This window comes from Nomascus leucogenys, chromosome 12 (genome assembly GCF_006542625.1).
Source record: "Nomascus leucogenys isolate Asia chromosome 12, Asia_NLE_v1, whole genome shotgun sequence".
In the NCBI taxonomy this organism is placed as follows: Eukaryota; Metazoa; Chordata; class Mammalia; order Primates; family Hylobatidae; genus Nomascus; species Nomascus leucogenys.
Genome location: NC_044392.1, coordinates 41,172,417 through 41,194,450, shown reverse-complemented (window position 1 = coordinate 41,194,450; position 22,034 = coordinate 41,172,417). Strand labels below are relative to the sequence as shown.

At 41.5% G+C, this 22,034-nt stretch overlaps 1 protein-coding gene across 2 annotated transcripts in view; it reads right to left on the bottom strand.

The window, feature by feature from the left end:
• Positions 1 to 22,034, bottom strand: part of COPA (coatomer protein complex subunit alpha) — a 54,041-nt gene that overhangs the window by 3,173 nt on the left and 28,834 nt on the right. Inside the window, exons 9-28 of one of the 2 annotated variants that reach the window (XM_030824108.1) lie at positions 20,871 to 21,006; positions 19,964 to 20,046; positions 18,728 to 18,878; positions 16,895 to 16,961; positions 15,801 to 15,876; positions 13,870 to 13,952; positions 13,063 to 13,202; positions 12,391 to 12,476; positions 12,136 to 12,301; positions 6,602 to 6,764; positions 6,347 to 6,493; positions 5,075 to 5,264; positions 4,858 to 4,953; positions 3,574 to 3,662; positions 3,249 to 3,372; positions 2,282 to 2,371; positions 1,998 to 2,107; positions 931 to 1,008; positions 711 to 779; positions 30 to 166 (exon numbers count right to left, since the gene is read on the bottom strand). In XM_030824108.1, the coding sequence (XP_030679968.1) occupies positions 30 to 166; positions 711 to 779; positions 931 to 1,008; positions 1,998 to 2,107; positions 2,282 to 2,371; positions 3,249 to 3,372; positions 3,574 to 3,662; positions 4,858 to 4,953; positions 5,075 to 5,264; positions 6,347 to 6,493; positions 6,602 to 6,764; positions 12,136 to 12,301; positions 12,391 to 12,476; positions 13,063 to 13,202; positions 13,870 to 13,952; positions 15,801 to 15,876; positions 16,895 to 16,961; positions 18,728 to 18,878; positions 19,964 to 20,046; positions 20,871 to 21,006 (2,281 nt within the window). The remainder of the gene's footprint in view (positions 1 to 29; positions 167 to 710; positions 780 to 930; positions 1,009 to 1,997; positions 2,108 to 2,281; positions 2,372 to 3,248; positions 3,373 to 3,573; positions 3,663 to 4,857; positions 4,954 to 5,074; positions 5,265 to 6,346; positions 6,494 to 6,601; positions 6,765 to 12,135; positions 12,302 to 12,390; positions 12,477 to 13,062; positions 13,203 to 13,869; positions 13,953 to 15,800; positions 15,877 to 16,894; positions 16,962 to 18,727; positions 18,879 to 19,963; positions 20,047 to 20,870; positions 21,007 to 22,034) is intronic. The other variant, XM_030824109.1, reaches the window with a different exon arrangement.

Here is a 22,034-nt window from a genome sequence, read left to right as displayed (position 1 = left end):
AGATGAAAGCAAAGAGCAAGGGGCCCTACCAGTTGCGATTAGGATAGCCATACATGGAGGGTAGGCAGGGCAGAGCCTGATAGGTTGTGCGGCCTCGGGCATATGTCTGTAGGAACAGTTGCTTGTAGGGGCCAAACTGGGTTACCCCTACTTGGTCATGAAGGAGCTGGAACAGAAGGAAAGAAACAAGGATTTTGGCCCTGCTGCATAAAAAGCTACTTTTTATTACCTTGCCCAAGGAAATTACTGTTCACGTTTCCTCATCAGTAAAATATACTTAACTGTAAGACCTACCTCATTTAATAATACTTATTAAAGTGTTTAGGATAGTGCCTGGCACACAGTGAACATTAAATAAATGTTAGCAGTTATTGCAGTGTTATCATTATTGTTGTTGTTATAACAATACTGGCTTAGTGTTCAAAACAGACCCCTGCTTGGGAAGGGGTACTTATCTCACTGATGTGAGCCAGAAAGCAAGCTATAAATGGGTGGAAGATGACTGAAGGATCTGCCCTAAGAGATTACTAGGCCAAGTGGAAGGCAGATAACAGGAAGGCAAGTATACTCAACAAAGATAAAGAGTTTTCATGAAAAATATACACCTTTGCCCTTGTGGGCAGGATAATTTCACTTGATTAAAATGATTCAACCATCTCCCTGGGACCCTGGGCTAGGCACACTCAAGAAGAAAAGCCAAGGTTACTTACCCGCATGGCTGTTTCGAAAGAGCCTGCCAGGATGTGATCAACTGGAAGCTGAGAGTTATTACACCAGATCTAACAAGAAACAAAAAAACCCAAGCCAAGTGAAACTTTGTCCCTTCTCTATTCTCCTCTGTAACTATAGTAGAAAAGTAGCCAACACTTGTTATATACTAATCGAGTATTAGCCACTCATCCCTGCCGTGCTAGGTTTCTTCCTGCTTACCTGAGTTGGACTTGTTCCCTTGGTTGGGGGCACAAAGAAACCATCTTCAGCCCCACCAGCTGCCCCAGGGGATATATCCTAGGGGAAAAACAAAAATTGAGTATTGAGTAATTTTTTTTTTTTTTTTTGAGACAGTGTCACACTCTGTCACCTAGACTGGAGTACAGAGGCATGATCTCGGCACACTGCAACCTCTGCCTCCCATGCTCAAGCAATCCTCCAACCTCAGCCTCCCAAGTAGCTGGGACCACAGGCATGAGTCGTCACACCTGGCTAATTTTTGTATTTTTTTTTGTAGAGATGGGGTTTTGCCATGTTGCCCAGGCTAGTATCCAACTCCTGAGTTCAAGTGATATGCCTGGCTCAGCCTCCCAAAGTGCTAGCATTACAGGCGTGAGCCACTGTGCCCAGCCAAATTGAGTAATTTTTTAAGCCATTCAAGCACTTTGTTCTGTTGAATCTATAACACAACCATTTACATTGTTCCCTGCCCCCACTGAGGAAGAGAGCTGATAGTTGTGGGAGAAAGCTACCAAAATAGGAGCCACCTCACCAGTGACAAAATGACATATCAAAAACTCCAATTCAGATGAAACAGCTTGCTACCTTCTCATAAGCTGCTGCTGGCAGAACGCTGATTACCTCATTCTTCTTTCTTTCAAATGAGAGTTGAGCATCAGATTAGAGATAAGTCCTACATCCTCTCCTCTTTGAGCATATCAGGATAGATGGAAGTGACAAGGCCACTAACTTTGACTCTCTCATTCTTCCTGCTTCTTTTACTTTTTTAAAATAGAGACAGGGTCTTGCTATGTTGCCCAGGCTGGTCTTGAACTCCCGGGCTCAAGCAATTGTCCTGCCTTAGCTTCCCAAAGTGCTGGGATTACAGGCATGAGTCACCGTGCCCAGCCATCTTCCTTCTTTCAAATGGGAGATAAGCATCAGACTAGAAGGTGGGTCCCCTTCCCAGAAGGGCTGACCTTAGGATAGTGGTAGGGGACAATAAGGCCTCTGGCTTCCACAGGGAGACATGGAGAGAACCTTCTAAGGGTACAAATTCCACATACCAGCTCAGGAGGGAGCTCCAGATCTTCTTCTACATCCCAGCCACCTCCTTCTTCCTGTCCCTTGCCAAGAGCATCATCCCCCAAACCTTCTGTAGCCTCCACAAACCCATCTGTAAGGAAAATTCAAGCTCAGAACAGATTTGGGCAGTGGCATAATCTTAGCCAAAGGAAGTAAAATCAATCCTAGTTCGTTTCATGGCCTGGAAGTCTGCAGAGCTACCCACAACCCAGTCCTAATCCAAGGTGTCCATCGCCCCAGAACAGTCTTAAAACAGCACTTTTACCTTCATCCAACTGCAGCTCTGCATCCTCTCCCCAGCCCTCTGTACCAACAGTGTCAATGTCAATGTCAGCAGCCAGTGCTCCTCCCTTCCCTACAGAGGGAAGGAACAGAACGGAACTGGTTATAGTACAGCAAGTCTGAGATATGGTCTTTTCTGTAGGCAGGTTAAATCCTTTCAAAAACAGGTGCCAAGCTTCTGCCTACTTATTATTTATTTTTGTGTATTATTTATTTTTGTGGTATATATGTTATGCTAACTTGCAGTAGCTTTCACATAGGGAGGGAATAGAAGACAGATGGAAGGAACTGGCCTTGCTGCTACGAAAAGCTGGCTCTTAAATAATTTGTACTTACCAGCCTTTGGCAACCAACTCTTGAATTTCTTCCTGAGAGCTTTGCTAAGCTACCACCACTACAATGTGTACAGGGCATCAGGCATAGGGTAGATAGAGGAGGTGGAGGAAAGAGTGGGGTTCGGCACAAAATGCTCACGAGTCTGTTTAGGCTCTTACTCACGTGAAATGAACTAGGAGACCAAGAAAACAGGAGGAGGTTAAGGGCGGAAGTGGTGGAGGGTGATAGCACACATCTGTCTATACCCACATACCGGAATTACAGGTAGTTGAATTAGTACCTTTAAGATTGTATGTCATGAATGATAAAATACTGAACAAAGAACATGACTACCTATATAGTAAAACCTAAGAAAATACACCAAAATATTAACCGAAGTTATTGATGGTAGTAGAGGGATCCCTTTTTTTCTCCCTATTTTCCAAATTTTCTTTAATGACCTGAAAATGCTATTTTAAGTTTTTAGGACTGCACCATAAATGACTGGCATTTCAATATTCCATTAGGCTTCATGCAGAAAAAAAGGACAGATTAAACTAAATGCTAATGGTTTCTCTAGGACAGTTCTTCACAAAACAAACAACAAAAGTGCTATGGGAGAAATAGGTACTTACCTTTGCTGGCAATGGTGCCTTCAAAAAATCCTTTGGATACAGTTAATAAAGGCCAGTTGGTATCCAATGGCATGATAGGTGCAGGTGGCTGGAGCAGCTTGGCATTAGGGTCAATATCTGGGATCTGAATAGTAGAAGAAAAGAGGCTTAAAACAAATAGCACTTGGAAGTCACGTAAGGAAAGTTATGGAGCCTCCTTTGGTCTCATTTGTTTCTCTGCCTCTCCTGGTAACCAGGTGGGAGAGTGACATGCATAATTTTAAATTGTTCTAAGACCTTAGAGTTAATCCTGTAATAAGAGACAATCATGTAAATAAAGACTCACTGTCTCCTTCTCTGGGTCAAATGTCTCCTTTAGGCTCTCAGCTTCTTCATCTAAGCCATGGGTAGCAGCTGTGAGATAGGCCAGGGACTCTGTAGAGAAGACAGACTTTGTGGTAAAGCTACATTTCCAAATGCATGTTGCTGTGGTAAGCAGCCTCTGAAATGGCCCCCCAGTGATCCCTGACTCCTGGTATTCAAGTTGTTGCAAAATACCCGCCTCTTAAATGTGAGCTGGATTTATCAAATAGCTTCTAATGGATGGAACATGGCAGATGTGATGGGATGTTACTTCCTAGATCTGGTTAAAAAGATTGTGGCTTCTATCTTGGGGTGCCCTCTTTTGCTCACTTGCTGTAAGGGAAACTAGCTACCATGTTACAAACTCCTATGGAGAGGTCAACACGAAAAGAAACTGATGTTTCTTAGACAACAGGGAGCAAGGACATGGGGGCTGCCAATGGCCATTGAGTGAGTGCAGAAGTAGATTCTCTCCCTGGTGAGTCTTCAGATATCTGCAGTTCTGGCCAACACTTTGACTGTAGCCTCATGAGAGATCCTAAGCCAGAGGCACCTAGCTAAGCCATGCCACAAATTGTAAAATAATAAATGTTTGTGGTTTTAAACTACTAAATTTGGGGATAATTTGTTACACAGAAATAGAGAACTAATATAGCTGCTTATCTTTGAGACCTATCCATCAGTGCTGAGAACCTTGGATATCCCTGACTCCTCTCTGTTACATCTCAAATCTAGTTACTGCAATAAATCATGTTGTTTCTACCTTCAAAATATATCCTGAATCTGACCATTGCTCACCCCTCCACTAATAGCACCTTGGTCCAAACCTCATCTTTCACCTTGCTTGTTCCCTAATGTATTTCAAATGCTAATATAATGCTTGGTATACAGTGGGTTCTCAAAAAATATCCCTTGACTATATCCATGAATAAATGAGTGAAACCTCCAAACTGAAAATAAAGAATAAAATTCTAATGGCATCCAACCAAGTGCATTTACTAGGGCATCTGCTCAAGACCTTTTAAAACCTCCTATCTCCCCCATGAATAACTATTCTCCTAAGGGTGTTTGGCTGGACTGAATATTCTGGCTGCACCTCCCTTTCGCTTTGAAGAAAATCTTCTAAGCACAGTAGAAGCATGTTGTCTCTCCTAAAAAAAATGCACAATAAAGAGAAATCCCTCACCACTATACACAGATTAACTCAACAAAAACAGAAAAATACCTTCTCAGACCCTGAAAAATCTGGCAAGTCCCAGATACTTACTCTGTCCACAGTTCTTCAGGATCCGCACACGCTCTGACACATCACCCAGGTATAGGGCATTCTGATAGTGGCCACTCATGTCCTTTCTGATCTCAGCTGCACCAAGTAAGTAAGAGACACTAAGTTAGGTCTTTTCTCTTAAGTTCTCTTTCTCCTTTATTCACCTTCCTCCTTCCCCCAAGAACCCTTCTTCCCATCCTTAGTTTGAGGGCCTCACCAATCTTCATCATCTTTCGAAGTTTTTCTAAGTTGCCAGTGATAAGATACAGGAAGGAAAGTTTGTCAAAGTTTTTGGTACGCTGATAGCACATTTCCACAATCTGGTGGTTCCCCTGCAGCAGGGCCACTTCTCCCAGCTTTTCCCAGCAGTTCTTGTCATCCAGTGCTTTGGCTGCTTCCAGAGCAATCTAAAGAATCCCCAGGGTCGTGTTAACAGGTTGAAGGACAATGTGACTCAAAACCAAGGACTCTGCAAAGCATCTGTGTCTATATAAATTTCCCGAAGAACTTCCTATACTTTCAATTACTCCTAGCTTTTAGTCTAATTCCACTGAAAATCGGCTGGGTGTGGTGGCTCACATCTGTAATCCCAGCACTTTGGGAGGCCAAGGCAGGTGGATCCCAAGGTTAAGAGCTCAAGACCATCCTGGCCAACATGGTGAAACCCTGTCTCTACTAAAAATACAAAAAAAATTAGCTGAGAATCGTGGTGCGTGCCTGTAGTCCCAGCTACTCGGGAAGCTGAGGCAGGAGAATCGCTTGGACCCGGGAGGCAGAGGTTGCAGTGAGCTGAGATCATGCCATTGCACTCCAGCCTGGGCAACAAGAGCGAGACTCCGCCTCAAAAAAAAGAAAATCCAGTGAACACATAGGACCCCTTTGGATACAGGGATAGAAATAATCACATCACATTATCCTCCTCCTCCTCAGAAATTTACTTTCACAACAAAACCACCTAGCAGTTGCTGATTCCATAGAGCCAGTTCTTGCTTAGCTACCTTACTTCCTACCTGCCAGGTTTGAAGATCCACAGGGGCTTTAAGCAAAGACAGAAGAAATACTACTAGGAAGAAGTTCAGAACTGAAAAACATTTTCCTAAACCCTTTTCACCTTAGAAAACAATGCCTATACATTCCAGGCCCCAACGCTTAGTAAGTACTCTTTCATCTAAGTAGCCAGTCAGCAAGATCAAGTGTCAAGGAAATAATAAGATTTTCAAATTCCATGCCATCTTGCTTTTATCCTAGAAGTTACTGAATTCACACTAATTGAGGTTGACAAAAATAGAAATGCTGTGGCAGAAGCGGAGGCAGGTAAAAGTAGAGATGGGCAAATAGCAACAGGAAGATGGCTCAATGTAACAACTAAAAAAATCCCAAATTTCATTATTCTGGCTAAAGAAGCAAGCCCAGAATAATGCCCTCCCAATGGCACTCTAACCCTCTCACCTCTAAGACAATATGGGGCTGATGACCATATTCCTCTCACCTCAATGTTTCCACATTCCAGTGCCAGACTAAAGCGAGTTTTCTCATCCTTGACAAAATGCAGTGCCACTTCAGGATAGCCCTTCTTCTGGAGATAAGCAATAATAGACTGGCCTACTAGTTTGGCATTCCTCACCATGTGCAGTACCTAGACATTTGGGGTGGGGTCGGGCAAAAAGTAGACATCACTTACAGGAAAAGAAAAAAAAAGAGTGCTGCCTCTCTTAATACTCTAGTTTGCATCCTCACTTCATACCTCATCATATTTTCTGTTGATCAGGGCCAGCTTGAATTTGAACTCAGTGGGATCAATGGTGAGTACCCGGGGACGACACTCCCTGTCTAGGCAGTATACATTGTTGCCCTTCACTCGTGTGACATAGATAGGTAAATCCAGAGTTCGAATGATCCCGTGGTCCCTAAGAACAGACAGTAGAGGGCACAACTTTCAGTAAGTGAGAGGGAAAATCCATCCTGTGAAGAAAATGGAACAAACCTAGGAAATGGTCTTTTGTCAAGTGCCATTTGAACAATGATATAGATGGGAAGTGATTCAAAAAAGAGCAGAACTAAATGCCAAATTTATGGTATTCTTTCTATGATGGGGTAGATGGCACAATCTTTATATGCTATTATCCTAGAAGATGACTAACAGACGTGGCTATAGGAATCAGACCTAAAAGTTAAATCTTAAGTTCTGATATACAATCAGTAGGTGATTATGGACAGGTAACTCCTTTATAATCTGTAACTGAAAGTAGAAGAGAGGTAGATGTGAAGAGTTCTGAAAAAGAAATAATAAAAAACAAAGTATTTTGATCTGAATAATAGTAAACAGATTGCAAATTGAAGTTTGTCAATATAGCTAATGTAACACTTGACAGATAATTTACAGACTGCATTAGAAGAAATACTAAAAATTATTGGGTTCTACATGCATATATTAGGAGAAACTAAAAATTAACAAGCACTCATCTCAAAAAATTTACCGTTCTTTTTAAACCAAAGAAAGTACTTAGAAGAAAATAATGAAGCCAATAGTAGAAATTAAATAGAAAACAAAATACAGTACAGAAGTTCATTGAAGGCAAAACTTGAATAAAATTGATAAGCCTCTCATGAGGGTAATTCAGAGAAAAGAAAACAATAGGAATGAAAAAGGGGATATCACTACAGATCTTGCAGAATAAAGATGTAACTTTTTAAGAGAATCAAACTGGCCAGGTACAGTGGCTCACATCCGTAATCCCAGCACTTTGGGAGGCCGAGGCGGGTAGATCACATGAGGTCAGGAGTTCAAGACCAACCTGACCAACATGGCAAAACCTCGTCTCTATTAAAAATTCAAAATTAGCCAGGCGTAATGGCTCACGCCTATAATCCCAGCTACTTGGGAGACTGATGCACAAGAATTGCTTGAACCCGGGAGGTGGAGGTTGCAGTGAGCTGAGATCATGTCACTGCACTCCAGCCTGGAGTGAGACTCTGTCACAAAAAAAAATAAAAAATAAAAAATAAAAAAATCAATTTAATTCACTACATTAATCAATGAAAGGAGAAAAATTGTATGACTACCTCAGTGCAGGCTGAGCATCCCAAACAGGAAATCTGAAATGCTCCAAAATCCAAAACTGAGCACTGAAATGACACTCAAAGGAAATGTTCATTGGAGCAGTTTGGATTTCAGATTTTTGGATGTGGGATGTTCAATCAGTAACACAAATATTCCAAAATCAGAAAAAAATCGGAAATATAAAATAATTCTGGTTTCAAGCATGTCAGGTAAGGGATACTCAACCTGTATATGCAGAAAGATTATTTAATAAAATTCAACATTTGCGCTGGGCATGGTGGCTCATGCCTGTAATCTCAGTACTCTGGGAGGCCACGGCAGGCCGACTGCTTGAGCCCAGGAGTTCAAGACCAGCCTCAGCAACACGGTGAAACCCCATCACTACAAAAAATACAAAAATGAGGTGGGCATGGTGGCATATGCCTGTAGTCCCAGCTACTTGGGAGGCTGAGCTGGGAGGATAACTTGAGCCTAGGAGGCAGAGGTTGCAGTGAGCCGAGATTGTACCACTACGCAATGGGCAACAGAGTGAGACTCTCTGCTAAAAATAAATAGTTAAATTACATTAAATTAATAAATAGATATAAATAAATAAATTCAACATTCATTCAAGGTAAAAAAAAAAAAAACTCTTAGCAAAAAGAAATAGCAAAATTCCTTCATAGAAAAGGGATATACATTTTAAAAATCTACTGTAAGCTCACATAATTCTAACACACTGAAAGTTCACCCTTTAAGTTAGGAATAAGACAAGAATGTTTGCTGTCATCATGTTAATTCCAGATTGCTGGAGATCCTAGTCAGTGCAGTAAGACAAGAAAAATACAGTACTTGAAAGAGAAACTAAATTGTCATTACCCACAGATACTATGATTATTTGTAAAGGAAATACAAATAAATCCTAGAATTGATAAGAGTCTAGCAAGATTCCTTAAAATAAAATCAATTTTAAATTGGTTTTATTGTATTTAAATTGAATTAACTGTATTTCTAAATATCAACAAAATTAGAAAATTAAAATTTTAAATAGATATCTATTTACAAACAGAATTTTAAAACCATCAAGTGTCTAATAAATCTAACCAAAGAAATGCAAGATCTCTATGGAGAAAACTGTAAAACTTTATTGAAGGATGTTTCAGAAGACCTAAATGAATGAAGAGCTGCTATACCAAGTTCACAGATTAGGAAATTGAACACTGTAAGGACTGTAAAGATGACAGTTATCCCCCAACTGATGTAGAGATTTAATGCAATTCCAAACGAAACCACAAACTTTTTTGTGTGGAATTTCACAAATTACTTTTTTCTTTTTTTTTTTTGAGATGGAGTCTCGCTCTGTCACCCAGGCTAGAGTGCAGTGGCGCGATCTCGGCTCACTGCAACCTCTGCCTCCCAGGTTCATGCTATTCTCCTGCATCAGCCTCCTGAGTAGCTGGGACTACAGGCGCCCACCACTATGCCCAGCTAGCTTTTTGTATTTTTAGTAGAGACGGGGTTTTGCTGTGTTAGCCAGGATGGTCTCGATCTCCTGACCTCGTGATCCACCCGCCTCAGCCTCCCAAAGTGCTGGGATTACAGGCGAGAGCCACTGTGCCAGGCCAGGAATTTCACAAGTTACTTTAAAAACTTGTATGAAGGGCCGGGCATGATGGCTAATGCCTGTAATCCCAGCACTTTGAGAAGCCGATGTGGGAGGATGGCTTGAGGTCAGGAGTTCAAGACCAGCCTGGCCAATATGGTGAAACCCCATCTCTACTCAAAATACAAATATTAGCTGGGTGTGGTGGCATGCGCCTGTAATACCAGCTACTCAGGAGGCTGAGGCAGGAGAATCACTTGAACCTGGGAGGCAGGAGAATCACTTGAACCTGGGAAGCAGAGGTTGCAGTGAGCCAAGATTACGCCACTGTACTCCAGCCTGGGCAACAGAGCGAGACTCCATCTCAAAACAGCAACAACAACAACAACAACAAAACATAAGTGAAAAGGCAAAATTTACTTGAAAATACCCTAAGAACTTTTAAAAAATAAACAAAATAGGATCAGAGGAAAAGTTGTACCAGATGTGAAGATTTATCATAAAGCTACATTATTTAAGACAGCATGGAATTAGAGCAGAGATAGACAAACAGACCACATATCCTTGCACTTTTGAAAACATGATTTATGTATGACAACGACGAGACTGCAGAACGATGGAGAAAGAGTGGTCTTTTCAATAATGCTGCTGGGCAATTGAGTGTCCTTATGGAAAAAGTGGGATTGAGCTTTCTATACCTCACACCAGACGTTAACAATCAATGTCAGGTAGATTATAGACCTAGATATAAAAAGCAAAGTTACAATGTTTTTACAAAAGAATACAGAAGAATGGCTTTATGATTTGGGAGTCAATAAATATTTTTAAAATAGGATGAAACCTAAAATCCATAAAAGATAAAGATTCATAAACTCAACTATATTGAAATTAAGATTGTTCATTAAAGGATACCATAAAGAAAATGAGAAGACATGCTACAAAAGAGATACTGATATTTGCAACATGTAGCCCTGACAAAGGACTGACATGCAAAAAAGAAAGATAATATAAGACAGATTACAGATTTGAACAGAATTCACATAAGAGGAAATCCTACTGGATGGCCAGATGAAAAGGTGCTCAATCTCATTAGGAAACAGAGAACAGCAAAACAAAATTACAAGGAGATACCATTACACATCCATCAGATGGACAAAAATAACTCCCACCAAACTTGTCAAGAAGACAAGAAAGGAAATTTTTTGTTTTTTTTTGAGACGGAGTTTCGCTCTTGTTGCCCAGGCTAGAGTGCGATGGTACGACCATGGCTCACTGCAACCTTTGCCTCCTGGGTTCAGGTGATTCTCCTGCCTCAGCCTCCGGAGTAGCTGGGATTACAGGCACCCACCACCACACCCAGCTAATTTTTTTTTTTATTTTTAGTAGAGACAGGCTTTCTCCATGTTGCTCGGGCTGGTCTTGAACTCCTGACCTCCAGTGATCTGCCTGCCTCAGCCTCCCAAAGTGCTAGGATTACAGACGTGAGCCACCACGCCAAGCCCGAAAGGAAATTTTTATACCAAGCTGGTGGGCATGCAAATTGGTACAATCACTTTGAAAAGCAGTTTCACAGCTGGGCGCGGTGGCTCACAGCTGGGCGCAGTGGCTCACGCCTGTAATCCCAGCACTTTGGGAGGCCAAGGAGGGCAGATCACAAGGTCAAGAGTTCAAAACCAGCCTGGCCAACATGGTGAAACCCCATCTCTACTAAAAATACAAAAATTAGCTGGGCGTGGTGGTGTGTGCCTGTAATCCCAGCTACACGGGAGGCTGAGGCAGGAGAATCACTTGAACCCAGGAGGCAGAGGTTGCAGTGAGCCAAGGTCACACCACTGCACTCCAGCCTGGGCGAGACTCCGTTTCAGAAAAAAAAGAAAAGCAGTTTCACATTGCCTAATAAATGTGAAGATATGCATACTCCATGGCCTAGCAATTCTATTCTGGGGATACACTCTAGAGAAATGTATGTACATGTACCCCAGAAAACAGGTAAAAAAGAATGTTTAAGAGCATTGTTCATACAAGCCAAAAACTAGAATTCACTCAAATATTCCTTAAAAGAGTAGAACTGACAAACTGTGGTATAATCATACAATTATACAAAAATGAAAATAAATACACTGGAGCTACAAGATGGCTGAATCTTACAAACAAAATATTGAGCAAAATATGAAATAATATATTCAGTATGATTTCATTTATATGAAGGCAAAACCAGACAAAACTAAATCATATTAAGAAACACAGTTCAGTAAAATTACAAAGGAAAGCAAGCAAGAAATTACTGTAAGAACTAGAATGTTATTTTTGGTGGAAACAGGGAGGGTTTTGACCACATGGCAAAGGGCTTCTGGGGTGCTGGAACTGTTCTATTTTTTGACTTGGGTGGTAGTTATGCTGATGTTCACTACATAACTTGTTCTTCTATTTTTTTATGTAATTGTCTATATTTGTTTTAGATTTCTCAATTTTAAAAAAGTTGAAAAAAGAATATTCTGATGCCCCTTGCGCATATATGCCAGGTAAGGCTTTTCCATGAAGAAAATTCATGGAGGACTTCGGTTACATCTCATGACAGGACAGTGATTTCAGGAAGCTGCCTTCTCCCATTCTGTATCCCAGATAATTAACTTACCCAGTGGTGACAGCATATTTGATGTGGTTGCTTGTGGTATAGATAAATACCCCACTCTCATCCCAGGCCCCACTCTTGACACGAATGTTCTCATGAATGTTACATAAAGCATCCAGTTTGCGGTTACAGATCACAATGGCTGTAAGAGGCAAAGGGCATGAGTGTTCTGTTGGATAGGGTAAGTGCCGTAGACTGGCAGGAATGGGGGTGGGAGGGAATGGTCTCTAAATCAGGGTGGATATAATGAAGACTCACCGTGTTTGGCTAGTAGTGCTACATGTGACATGTCTGCTGACCAGATAACGTATTTCACTTTAGAAATCTTCACAGATGCCAGAGTCCTGAGATAGACAGAGATGTGCAAACATGAATGGATCTATTTCCCTTGTCTCAGGCTTTGATCTACATCAATTGCACCCTCTAATTAATGTAAACCCCAATTTCTTAATGTAATACTAATTACATAAAATACTTAATGTAATTCCTACATAGTAGCTCAGTGACTTAAACGTTTTGGCTCACATTGTGCACTTACCCCTTCCTCAACCCCTTCTCCCTCATTTCCTTGTATTATTAGGGAATCTGTATATGTCTGTTTTCACCACTGGACTGTAAGCTCCTTTAAATATAGGAACTATGTTATTAATCTCTGTGTCTCTCTCATTCTAAGCTCTGAGAACACGCTTTGTTCAGGTGAGTACTGTAAAAACAGATTAAATAACCAAGAATCTCACTGTAATGCTAGTGTGGACGTGCAGAATGGAGAGTGATCACAGAAGGGAAAAGTTACTACAAAGAGTCTTGGAACACAAGAAGTGGCCAAGCCACAAGACAAACTAAACTCACTTGGGGAAAAAAGGTTCCCACTAAAGATGTCCACTCTCCCCAACTACATGGCTGTCTGCTTAGGGGCACCTGATATGTTACCGCTTCTGCTGTACGTCAAAGAGTGTGATAGAGTCCGCATCTCGAAGCAGGAGGTTGCCTGTGCCAGCATAGAAGATCTCATCACAGTTGGGCACCTGTACCTTTTTGGTGATCTCATTCTTCAGATTCTTGATAAGAAGCTGCAATTAAGTATTAAAGATGGAGTTAAGAGAAGAAGTGTGTATAGATGATGATGACAACTGATGATGTCCCTCAGCAATTGTTCCTTAGCTTCAATTAACTAAGTATTTTTTGTCCTGTCCATGTCAATTACCACTGCAGACAGACCACGCCAACCAAGATATTTCCTAAGGGCCTTAATACATATTTTTTCTCCTCCAACTAAAACATCCTGAGAAGTCCCAACTAAAGTCTGAATTTCTCAATGAATGAGAGAGAGAAAACACTGTTTCTGGGGCTTAAATTTTGTTAAATATTTTCTTCAGAGTGCTTTATCTTGTGCTGGACCTATTACATTTCAAGTAACAATGGAGGCAGCAGAAGGAGGGAAATTTCCTCATCCAGCCCACTCACTTCAGATTTGATGCGTTTTGGGCTCCTGTAGTCAAGAGTGACTTTAGCTTGGTTCTTAAACCCAGAGCCACAGCGATCATCAACCCAATCAAATCAGTCTTAATGCCATTCCCCCAAGAGGGCTGTGTAGGGCTAGAGACAGAGGTACAGCCAATATATGAGAATCACGGCTGCCCGGGGGAGAACAGAAAAATCAATGGTCTTTATTTTGCAATATACAGGCCACTGCCACCACACTCCCCAAATTAGTTTCCACTTTTAGTCTTAACTCACCGAATGCATCCGATCTAGGACAGCAAACCGATTTCGAGCGACCCAAACGGCTGTCAGGCCTGAGGATCGTTTCCCTTCAGGCGCTGAGAAGAACAAAACCAAAGGGTGGGAGCATGTGGTGAGTCACTGGCAGGTGACATAGTCGGGTGCCATGGAGCTGCCAGTCTTGCTGGATGCCATCTTGGCTTTGCCAGTTGAGCTGCTTCCTAACTAATTCAGCCATAACCTGGGGCTATTATTGAGTGACTTTTCCCCACCAGTTCCCTCCAAACACCAACCACCACCCCTGCCAAGGCTCTTTTCTCTAGGCCAAGTGGTTGCATTTCAGCCAACATCATGTACTGGCAGAAGGGCCGCCCATCTTGGGAGACAGCACACTCCATCAAGCTAACGAGCAGGGCCTCCCTGGCCAAGCTGTGGCAAAGCAAGCCTGTGTCATAGGACCCCCTCCCCAGGATGCAGCTGCTCTGCTGCTTTTAACATGCAAATGCAGGCTTCCTAGTAGGGCAGGGTGGGGCAGAGCACTCCCAACTAAATCTTGATAAGAGAGCTTGGTGCTGGGCGGCATTTAGAACCAAGCTGTTCCTCTATAAATGTCAACTGACCATTCTTATCACCCTGAAGAGAGTTACAAAATGTTCCTCAGTTCAGTGGCTTATTAGAATTTTGAAATGGACACTCCATTCTCTGGGAAACTTGTAGAAGGATAAACAGAAGGGTGCATCAAAATACTCTTTTATCTATTAGACCAGCAGAAAACTGGAGAGAACATGCTGGCCAGTCTTGCCCCTGGCATCTGGAGTGGCAGGCAATTTATGAAACTAATTATTATCAAAACCAACACTCCCTTTTTCCAGGGGCCAGGAATCTGCATTATTCAAGCCCATCTCTGTTGCCCACCATTGGGCTGCTCCTTTATTATTATCTCCCTCAAAAAATGGAAGTACAGAAAATAAAAGTGGTAATAAAACAAAACAAAATACTTTAAATTCTATTAATTGTAAACACAGATGGGAAAAAAAAAAAGCAAAGAGCTGAGTTGGGAGGTACCGAACCATAAGATTTAGTCAGAAATGACTTAACTGACTAATTTATAAGGGAGACTTTGACTTATGGATACCAAATACAAATATCTTTTCTTTCTGTCACTATGAACACATTTAAAAGAGAGGAGATCAATTAGCAACAATAATAACCCAGTGGCACCCACAAAAGAAACAGAGCTAGCAAATTATTTCTCAGGAATCTGTTGGTGGGGTCTAAAATATCATTAAAGTATGCCAGTAAGAGTGGAGATCTGCAGAATAAATCTCTGACCTGGTACTAGCCATAAACCCGCTGGGGGAAGTGCACCGAAAGTGCAATAGTCAAATCCATTCTGAGAATGTTTTGTCAGCAAGTTCTAATCACAAGGACATCAACAAGGGATGGTGGTGATGGAAGAGGGAGGCAGGAGTCTCAGCTGGATCCTGGGATCCCAGGTGGGGTGTGGGGCTGTTAGCAGCCTCATCTTTTTGACATGCAAAAGGAAGCAAATCGGATCTGGATGTGGATGGGAGAGTATAAATCCCTAGTCCCAGGATGAGGCATTGTAAGATTGGAACCACATTTTTAAATAAATGAAACTACCAGGGTGAAAGTCATATCAACTGACAATAAACTAGGATAACATGCTGTGCTGAAAGAGAAAATGGAGAGTTTCTAATAACCAAATTATAAAATATATATATCTAGCTGGGGTAATAAAATGGAGGAGGAACATGAATATTTCACACCATGGTCGCCTCTGATGCAACTGTCAGCAGCATCTGCCAACAGACATGAGTGATGTGGCCATGGCTTGGGGATGGAATGTGAAAAACTTGAAGAGGAGTTATGATGCAGGTGAGGAGAGCTGGAAGCAGAGTAGGGTAGACAAAAAGAACACTTACCATCAGGATTCTGGGAGTCAGCATCTTTAGGGATGGTGTACAGGTCATAGGTACTATTCTCTAAATTGCTAGCTCTCTGTAGAAGAAAAGGGGCAATTAAAATGTTAGTGAGAAGCACCCAAGATACCAGTTTTCCAGTTTACTCTGACAGAGAAAACAGTTCCATTGCACAGACACCAATCTGAAACCATACTTTTCTTACCCTTCACCCAGAGGGCATTTGACTGTTTCTATATCTATGAATTATAGGGCTCTTTGCCAAACACCTCAGCACTGATGTCACTTTATTTTCTTTATCCTCCAAAGATGCAGATATTAACTGAATGAAAGTAAGAAATGCTCTCTACTCCACAAATTCACAGACTAGGACCCTCATATTCTGGTACCCCACCCTGAGGACTCATCAACTGAATACTCAACCGCTGGAAAGGAAAAAAAAAGACATCAAAGAAAAGACACTATAGGAATGCAAATGTTTATTGGAAAAAGAAGAAAAGAAAAAACACTCAAGAAAACTGTCAGAGTATGGGACTGCTAGATATTAAAGAACAGATTAGACAATATAGTTATATGAGGAAAGATATATAACTTCATTCCTTTTAACTTGGCCACCAGGGCACTAAAATTAGAATGTCATTTCTTTCTTTCTATTTTTTTTTTTTTGCAAATTCTGTTGCAAGAAACAGAGAGGAGTCTTTGATGACTCTGAAGCCAACCCCACTGACGCGAACTCCCTCTCAAAATAATAGTTCTTCTATTTTCACCCAAACAAAGAGATCAAGGTAAACATTTTCTTTCCATAGGATATACATATATAGTCTAAACATTCTCTCAAATTATTTCTAGTGATCTGGGTCATTCATCCTGATGCTCCATTAAGTTCAGCTTTATGAAATATAGGCAGTTCACAAATGCTCAATATGTTTACGACAACTGAAACCTACCTGATTTGAGTCTCTGAGTGATCACTGTGTCAGCTCTCACAAAATGACCATTAAATAGTTTCTAAGAAGCCATTAAAGATTCCCTAAGGGCATAAGAAAGAGACCTATGGAAAATGGGGTGAACCTAGGAGGGCTCCACAGGTTACTTACCGTACAAAGCAGGACTGCATTTTCTGCTGGATTGTATGACATATTGAATACTGGAAACTTGGAACCACTAGAGATATATATAGAAAAAGGAGAAAACAGGGAAGAGGCGTAAGAATAGAAGGAAGAAAGGAATCACCCCCACACCTCCTACTTATCCAATCTTTACACTATATACTCATCACTTTTATAATCAGGAATAAAACGAATAAATATTGTATTCTCTTCCTTTAAGGCTTGGCAACTTCCCTGGCTCAGCTTTGAACAAACAGTTTTAAAAAGTAAGCCATAGTAGAAGTCAAATTATTCAACAGAAGGTAGGTAGGGTTAGCACTCACTGTAGTGAGTGGGACTGGTTCTGCTTGGATACAAATTCCTACACGTAATTGCAGTGGACACCACACAGTAACATAATGTGATTTGTCTCTGGCTGGTTTCTCCTGTCCCTTGGAGTGTTCACATAAACCCATTTTTTTATTGTAATGATGCTAAAGAGTGGTTATCAAAACCTCATGCCAAAGTTTGCCACCATGAATGTTTCAGCATGCTGATGCAGCTGGCTTTTCAAAAGGACAGTTCCTTTTGCCAGGCATCCCAGAGGTTATCATATCTTCAGAATTAAGAGTTTCTAGGGACATATATTCTGGTTCAGAGTTGTGCGCTTTTTGCTGGAAAGCAATGGAGAGTTAAAGAAAAGAAATGTCAAATAAAGGCAAAAAGTTCTGTTACCAGTTTGGGCCATTCTCTATCAAGAAACTTCCTCTGCCTTGCAAGAGACCCAGCAAATTGTGGCAGAATGATTTTCCATCCACACGGTCACTAGCATTCTCAAGAAGGGAACTATCATTCTACTCATGACCACTTCCTTGCCTCCCTCACTCATTGGGTTTAAACTGAGCAGGCTCATCTAACGGGGATTCCATCTGTGACAGAATACGAGATCCAAAATGTCATTTAAAAGAAGAGTCTTGGTCGGGTGCGGTGGCTCATGCCTGTAATCCCAGCACTTTGGGAGGCCAAGGTGGGCGGATCACAAGGTCAGGAGTTCAAGGCCAGCCTGACCAACACGGTGAAACCCCGTCTCTACTAAAAATACAAAATTACCCAGGCGTGGTGGCGCACGCCTGTAATCCCAGCTACTTGGGAGGCTGAGGCAGGAGAATCGCTTGAACCCAGGAGGTGGAGGTTGCAGTGAGCCGAGGTCACATCACTGCACTCCAGCCTGGGTGACAGAGTGAGACTCTGTCTCAAGAAAAAAATTAAAAATAAATAAATAGGCTGGGCGCAGTGGCTCATGCCTGTAATCCCAGCACTTTGGGAGGCCGAGCCAGGCGAATCATGAGGTCAGGAGATCGAGACCATCCTGGCTAACATGGTGAAACCCTGTCTCTACTAAAAAATACAAAAAAGTAGCCAGGCGTGGTGGTGGGTGCCTGTAGTCCCAGCTACTTGGGAGGCTGAGGCAGGAGAATGGTGTGAACCCGGGAGGCGGAGCTTGCAGTGAGCAGAGATCGTGGCACTGCACTCCAGCCTGGGCAACAGAGTGAGACTCCGTGTCAAAAAATGAAAGAAAAGAGGAAGGAAGGAAGGAAGGAAGGAAGGAAGGAAGGAAGGAAAAGAAAGAAGGGAAAGAAAGAAAGAAAGAAAGAAAGAAAGAAAGAAAGAAAGAAAGAAAGAAAAGAAAAGAAAAGAAAAGAAAAGAAAAGAAAAGAAAAGAAAAGAAAAGAAAAGAAAAGAAAAGGAAAGAAAAGAAGAAAAGAAAAGAGTCTTGTTTGTGGCAGTTGTATCAGGCTGACAGATGACAAGGTTTGGAGGAAAGAAACAAGTCCAATTTACCTCCGCAACTGCATCACAGCTACATCTTTGGAGCTGTTGAAATCCAGCTGTCGTAAGAATTGGTCCTTGACATAGTGTAGCATATTGCCATGAACAGCATAGGCTGGCCGTTCCCGTTCCAGCTTAAACACAATCATACCACCATCATGGCCTTGGGGACAGGGAGAAGAGGAGAAAGAATTAAGCTGTAAGCAAGAAAAAAACCTGGAAATTGGAGATACATAAGGATGAAGATTATATCTGTATGCTATTAATAAAAGACAAGACACCTGAATGCATCCCTTATTTGCCTGAATTCTCACAATTCTTGGAATCTTTATTTAAATAATTCTCTGTGAATCCTTTCCTAATACTATTCACACTGCCACACTTAGTGCCACTATCCACACTGCCCTTTTCTGTGTTCCCCTAATGCTTTGAACAAACCTCCATTATAGTACTTATCATCCTGCACTGTAATCATTTAGGTCTATCACTCACATTATAACATGAATTCCCTGAAGGCAGAAATTATAATTTCCATCCTTCCCCAGTCTCTAGCACATAAAAAGTGTATAAAAAGTATTTACTGAAAAAATGAATGTTAGTTTAAAAACCCTTTATGATTCTGTTTTTTAAAATGTTTTGCTCTTTCCCTACTAGCACCATCATCCCTTAGAAAACCCTTCCACTCTTGTTCTTCTACTGTCTGCTCTCCAAATATAAACCAGATCATGTCACTTTCCTGCCCAAAACCTTCCAATGGCTTTCCATTTATTCAGAATAAAATCTTAAGTTCTAACCATGGCATAGAAGGCAATACACGATCTGGCCAGACCTCACCTATTACTTACTCCCTTACTCACTGTGCTCCAACTGGCCTCTTTGGTGTTCCTTAGCATGTGATGGTGACATGCTAAGCACCTCTCACAACACAGTCTCTGCATTTGCTGTTCCCATTGCCTCATACCCTTTCACTTTTCTGAACCACCCAATATAAAGCAGCAGTCCCCATACTCATCCGTCTCTATCTGCCTTACCTTTAATTTTTCTTCAAAGCATTTTTCACCACACACCATTTTATGTACATATAAAGTGGAGGAAAAAAAAGGAGAAAAGCTTCAACTAAGTGGCTCTGAGAGCCCTTCTTCTTCTTGTCATCCTACTATACATTTACTAGAGACAAAGCTAATAATCACTTTCAAGTCTTATAAACTTTGAATTAAGCAAAGAGAAAAGAGAGAAGATGGCCCTTACCTGCTGCAAAGAGGTTAAGGTTAGGGTGAGCAGCTAGGACCCAGAAACGATCATGGTCTCTGCGGAAAGTCTGAACCCCAGTCCTAGAAAAGGTACACAAAAAGAAAAACATTAATTTCCTAGGAATCTTCAGCCCATCCTACACAAGAATATTAAATGGAAAGCCAGCAAGCTGATTAAATGTAGATCAGGGAGAGTAAACTGCATATCCTAAGTAACAGTAGTCGTGATCTCTACCAAGGAACAAAAAGAGGAGACTTCAAAACTGACCATATTATTATGATTAAAATATAGATTTCCCCTTTTCAGCATAATTTTATGGCTTTCATTCTGCATTTCTTTTTTTTTTTGAGAAGAAGTCTCGCTCTGTTGCCCAGGCTGGAGTGCAGTGGCGTGATCTCAGCTCACTGCAAGCTCCGCCTCCCAGGTTCATGCCATTCTCCTGCCTCAGCCTCCCGAGTAGCTGGGACTACAGGTGCCCGCCACCACACTCGGCTAATTTTTTGTATTCTTAGTAGAGATGGGGTTTCATAGTGTTAGCCAGCATGGTCTCGATCTCCTGACCTCGTGATCCAACCGCCTCAGCCTCCCAAGTGCCGGGATTACAGGCGTGAGCCACCGCGCCCGGCCTCATCCCGCATTTCTTACTTCTCTAGCTACAGAACTGGGGAAAGGGGGCAGAAGAAAGCATGTTTAAATTTAGAGGCAAAAAATAATACACATGGAGATTTCTATTTGATGGAAAATTTGTAAATGTTGACTGATCTCTAGGTCTCTTCAAATTTTCATAATATATTATTTGATTTGTCTACATGCTGAAGATGATGAGAGACATAAAGAAGTATTCCAATCTAATTTTAAAAGACAGAGTAAGAGAAAGTTCACACAACACTGATGACTACCTTACCGCTTAGACATATCCCAGACTCGAATACTCTTGTCCTCAGAATTGCTGAGAATCAACTCTTGGCGAGGGTGGAAGACGGCACAAGATACATTGTTGTAATGGCCCCGGCAGGTATCAACCTCCCATGCCTTTGATTCTGAAGGACAAAAAGAATTAGGTCATCACAATTCCCTACTACTATAACTTTAGGATTTGGAGATATGACATCCTCTTAATCAAGAACTAAGTACTATTACAGAATGCTAAATTGCCAACTTCTTTCTAATACAGCAATCTTCTTCATTTAAGTCTCTTAATCTTTACATGTCTTGGTTCTTTCATTCTGACCCTCTTATTGATTATAAAACCTCTTCTCTTGGCCAGACATGGTGGCTCACACCTGTAATCCCAGAACTTTGGGAGGCTAAGGTAGGGAGATCACTTGAGCCTAGGAGTTTGAGATCAGCCTGGGCAACATGGTAAAAAACCCCATCTCTGCAAAAAATACAAAAATTAGCTGGGTGTTGTGGTGCACGTTTGTAGTCCCAGCTACTCAGGAGGCTGAGGGGAAGGATCGCCCAAGCCCAGAAGGTCAAGATAGCAGTGAGCCGTGAATGCGCCACCGAACTCCAGGCTGGGCAACAGAACAAGACCCTGTCTCAAAAAAACAAACACCTCTTTTTCATCACTCTCCATCCCTTTATCCTGTTTTATCTGTCCTGATAACTGTCCTAGTTGCCCTTTCAATTTTTGTTATTTTTTCTTTTTTTCAGGGAACTGCCACTTCAGGAGTTGCCATTTTAGAATAAATATGAGCTCCTTAAGACAGGGGCCTTATCTGTTTTAGTCACCACTGTATCTCCAGAGCCTTAAACAAAGTCTAGTACAAAGGAGGTACTCAATAAATATTTGTCAAATGAATGGATGAATTCTATGTTCATACTCCTCAAAATAAGGGTACCACCACAGGAAAAAAGGGAAAGAAGGAATACTTTCAGTTCCAAAACAGTGGTATAGAAGCAAGCTGGCTTCACTTCCCTCCACAGAAAACCCAAAACAAATATACAGTGCTGAGATTTTCATCAGCAACAACCCAGAACTCAAATATGACAATGAGACAGTTCCTGGGGCCACATGAGATGAAGAAACTCTGAGCAGATGGTAAGAGAATCTGATTTCCACATC